This window comes from Azolla caroliniana, unplaced genomic scaffold (assembly GCF_043228905.1).
Source record: "Azolla caroliniana isolate FFs.n. ecotype wild unplaced genomic scaffold, voAzoCaro1.0.p SCAF_21, whole genome shotgun sequence".
Classification (NCBI taxonomy): domain Eukaryota; kingdom Viridiplantae; phylum Streptophyta; class Polypodiopsida; order Salviniales; family Salviniaceae; genus Azolla; species Azolla caroliniana.
The window spans coordinates 12,398,456-12,403,312 of record NW_028230456.1 but is presented as its reverse complement, the minus strand read 5'-3'; the positions used below and the strand labels follow the sequence as shown (position 1 = coordinate 12,403,312).

The window sequence follows — 4,857 nt, the reverse complement described above, 5'->3', positions numbered from 1 at the left end:
TCATGAGATAGACGGCCGTGGATGCCGCTTCGGCCCAATAGAAATTCAACATGTGCTTCTCAGGCATCATGGGGCGTGCTACCTCAAGTATTTGCTGATTCTTCCTTTCGGCTACTCCATTTTGTTGGGGTGTGTGTCGGCACGAGTGTTCTTTGGGATAATTGCGTATTTCATTCTTAATCCCGCACGTTAATTGTTGTTCAACCTACGACTCCCTCAGTCGCCTATGTGCTTTCAACTTTGAGGAGTTTTCTACTCTGAGGTCTAACAACCTTTTGACTCGTAGGAGATTTCGAGTCTAGTGAGCCTTCGAATTTGATGCACCTTCGAGTCTAGTGACCTTTCACTCTGACCAGCCTTCAAGTCTAGTGACCATTCGACTTTGACGAGTCATTGAGTCTAGTGATCTTTTGGTTCTGATGAACCTTCAAGTCTAGCGATCATACGACTTGTAGGAGCTTTCGACTCTAACAAGCCTTTGAGTAACCCATCCTATCTAATTCAAGTCCGCGATGGTTCCACTCGGATTTCACACACACGCACGCATGTAACTTCGCGACAAAGGAATGATTCATGGTGCAATATATAATTTCTCTTGGCTTTCTACATGCATGGCATTCCTACCAGACTCTAAGCACATGCTACAAGCCCATGGAACTTCGGTACATAGAAACATTTTTGGGGAAGCATTGAACAAGATGATGGTGACGAAAGGAATGCGTGGGATTATTATTCTAGTTAAAATCTTGGATTGGGGTTTGTGTGTTGTTGTTGGTGGGGGGGGGGGGGGGAGGGGTATTTCCGGAGATTTTGTGAAACATGAGGGAGGGGAGGGGTATGTTAGTAATTACCAATTTCTTCTTCTCCCTCCTCCTCTCCTCTTTTCTGTTTTTCCTGTGCGTTGACGCCATGTCAATGGCGACACATCAGTTCAGAGAAGTCCATCGCGGCCACTCCCATTACCCTTGTGAACCCTGAAAAGACACAGATTCACCTGAATCTCTACCAATGGATTTATTCAATACTCCCCTTCTCACCGCTTTCCTGGCCTGCGCCATCGCTCAGTCTCTCAAGATCGTCACGAACTGGTAAATCTAAGGGCTCTCCTTTTCTTCCGTCTATGTTTTTTTCTAGGGATTTATTTCTGTATCTTCTGTTCTTTCTGAAATGAAACAGAGCATAAATTGATATCATCGCATTGCATGTGTTTGAGTATATGGTTGTTAATATGTAAATTGGTCAAATATTTTGGTTTGTATTTCCCATTAGAACCAGATCATCCTAACTCTGGGAAAAAGAAGAAGAGTAAAAAAGAAACAGGAAAACAATGTTTGGAAAAGTAAGAGATAGGGTGAAGCATAGAGAAACATACGTGTTTCTGGGAACTTTTACTGTCTCTTATGCAAGTAGTGATAGAAACACATGTTCTTTGGGTTGTTACTTATATATTATGATGTGGTTGTAGAGCCTTGGCATTGGCTTTTTGTACCTGAGTTTGTTCAATGTCAAATGGGATTCTCTTTATCTGGCGTGGGAACCTCATCCAAGTGGATGCCGAGGGACTCGTGGCTTGTATTTTACAAATTTGATGGAACCACTTGAGACATCCAGCCCCCACATTATCTATCTTTGTCACAAACACATGTAGATCATGTCAGGCAATTTGCTTTCAGATGTTGGAAGTATCCATGCACACATGCATTTCTGTTCTTTTGGCTAGCCAATGCAAGACTCCTTGAGGTCAACAAGGTGTTGGTTGGTTGTATTAAGAACCACATTGAAATATGTGGTGTTTTTTTCTCTTCATTTAGTTACGGAAATAAAGCCTCAAGCAATCTACTTACCATTAACTTGTATCCATATCAGGAAAATATGACAAAGAATTCCTCTTTTGAGATGACTCTACCTATTTCTGGTTCACCTTGCCCAAATTCTTTTGTGTAGATCAAGAATTTTCATGAGCTGAGTTTGGTTGAAGAGGTTAAGATGGCAGTGACAGCAAGTGAGAATTAATGATGCCGTGATGAGCTCTGTTTGGATGGGATGTGGATCAAGACTCTCCGCCTTGTGCCCAGTTTTTGCCAGCGTAGAATGTAACAGTCATGAGGGTTGGGTTGGATTGACTGCTGTCAGGTTCGCAATGGCAGCGAACCCACAGCAGGCATTAGCTGTGCATTCACAATCATGCGATTATGGGGGTAATAAAACCAGTCTGTGGAACTTCCAGAGGACAGTAAAGCCTCAATGAAACAAACAATTCAGCAAACTTTAATAATACAAGGCTCAAGGCTCATAAAGACAAGGATGTGAATCTCGTCCTCATCAATTATGATAGTGTTTGGACATGGGTTGAAACCCACCTTCATATATACAATGCTTATGGCTCATGAGGGCTTGGATGGGAATCTCTATAACTCATGTTTCATGATACTGTTTTGAATATGGAGTTATTGCTTTCTTTAGGACTCATATTTATGACGATGTGTAATTCATCTTTTACTATTCATATTTATGATGCACGATCTTATGTTTTTGGTAGATATGGCATTGGCCACATTTATTCTTTCCTTAATCTGTTGAACCGCCTTCCTTCCATTTTAGCAATATTGAACCCTTATACTTGTGAGGTTGTTGCTACGAATGGCAAACCTAGTTTTATTAATCCCAATTAAAATGCATTTACCAAGGCTTAAAAGTTACAATATTCAGGTATAAAGAGAAACATTGGGATGTAAAGAGACTCATGGGTTCTGGTGGTATGCCATCATCCCACGCGGCGACGGTTATGGGACTTGCAGCTTCAATTTGCTTGAAAGAGGGTCCGGAGAGCTCTCTCTTTGCCATTGCAATGGTGTTGGCAATTGTGGTAATCATTCTTGTGATGTGTTTGTTTGTTTTAATGGTTAGGAAGTATGACACGCTAAGAGAAGATGAAATGCTTACAGAATTTTCCCCACTAAGAGAAATAACGCTACTTACAGAAATTTGTGAAGATGGAAACAAAAACGAAAAAGTTTTTTGATGGACTGAAACTTGACACATGCAGGTGATGTATGATGCGTCAGGGGTGAGATTTCAAGCAGGTCAACAGGCAGAGGTAGAACTCTTTTAGAATATGCTTACTTCTTTGAATGTGTGGGTATGTTGTTGCAAGCATGCTAATAATGTTTTCAAATTTCAAGTTCTCTTTGAGAGTTGGAGACATCCAATTGTGTCGATGACATTTTTAACTCTTCATGAAAATTCAGATCCTTCTGGTGGATTCAGGCTCTTTGACTTGATAGATCTAGTGCCTTTAATCATCCTTTGGATTTCAGCAGCCAATTTGTATGGGATTTTGAGGCCCTTATATCACTTTAACATTGATGAAAACTATGCATTATCACTAAATCATGCAAGTTGCTCATGAATGTACATGATATTGGCGATGACAAAATATCTCATCCCTAGTGTTTGAAACAAGTGTTTTCAGCTTTGTTTTTTGTAACAGTTGCTACGAGTATATGTACAGATGAACATACATTGACACAACAACAGATAGCCATATCCTTTCTTTTTCCTAATGTTGAGGTTCTTAATGTATTATACCATAGTAATTCTAAGTCAACATAGTCATAGACCTAGAGTTTTCTTGCTTATAACATGTTTTTTGTATCAATGAACAAATGTGTATATCCCTTACTTGTTGGATCAATACATCTTTCTACAGGTTCTAAATCAAATAGTCATAGACTTACCTCCGGATCATCCGCTATCAGACTCAACGCCCCTACGGGAGCTCCTCGGCCATACTCCCTTGCAGGTAAACAAGTTATATAAACTTCAACATCTTTATGATAACAGATTGCCAAGTACTCTTGAATATTCTGAGACATGTGATGATTGTTCTTATTTCAAAAGGTGACCGCTGGTGGGTTTCTTGGTTGTCTAGTGTCATTACTACTGCATTTTATTTCAAGTGGGGCTGTGTAAGGAAAATATTGCTTCTTCACCTGAGCGATTCATTATGTATACCCCATTGTAATAAATAAATAAAAAATAATGGAAAGATGGTTTTCCTATTCTGATGAACATATGTTAATATATCAAATGTTCATTTCCCCAGAAGTGTACATATATTTCAAATTTGATGTACTCTACAATGTTACAGAATGTATATTCTCTCAATATATGTTCTCCAATTTTGATCTCGTCCACTAAAATGGCCTTTCTATCAAGACCACCTCCATATCATCACATCACCTCATTACATCAGTTGAAGATACATACAAGTCAGTTTAGGGTTTTCTCTCAAGCACAGGATATGACCTGTGAGTTATGCCATAGCAACGCCAATGTTTCAAAACCACGGCATTCACTGATGCACAATTTACTATGAGATCTGAGAACGAGTTTGCATTGTCTAATAATTGAGGGATTTGGACCATTCTCTAGGTTCTTAGAATTATGATTAGAGATGTGTCTAGCTATATTTACAAGTGTTAGTCTCTCCTATTTGACAGCCAACAAGCCATGCTGAGAGAACTCGAATTAACCACGCTCTAGGCTCCACAGAGATATCTTGTTGATCTAATGCTTCATTTGACTCACTCCAAATACTCAAGTATACATAGCTCATTACATTAAACATATTGCCCACAAGTTGCACACTATCATGGCCAAAGATTATGCAAGTGGCTCACTATAGAGAGCATTGGTGTTGAACATTAATAATCCCAAACGGACCTATGCCAAGTTCCAACAAACTTTAATAATTCTAACAAGATCTGTACCAACTTTATTACTGAAAGATTTGGATCATACCATGGGAGTTTGTTTCCATAAAGTCCATAATATTAACAAGAATCACTAGGAGGG

The 4,857-nt window shown here is 39.4% G+C and overlaps 1 protein-coding gene across 1 annotated transcript; it reads left to right on the top strand.

Annotated features, from left to right (window-relative positions):
* Positions 1–881: 881 nt before the first annotated feature.
* On the top strand, positions 882–4,187 carry LOC147850651 (uncharacterized). The gene is made up of 5 exons (XM_087336791.1): positions 882–1,088; positions 2,710–2,866; positions 3,047–3,097; positions 3,710–3,802; positions 3,901–4,187. Exons 1-5 carry the CDS (start codon positions 1,009–1,011, stop codon positions 3,970–3,972), a joined length of 453 nt encoding a protein of 150 aa, XP_087192917.1. The 5' UTR covers positions 882–1,008; the 3' UTR covers positions 3,973–4,187.
* The last annotated feature ends 670 nt before the right edge of the window (positions 4,188–4,857 follow it).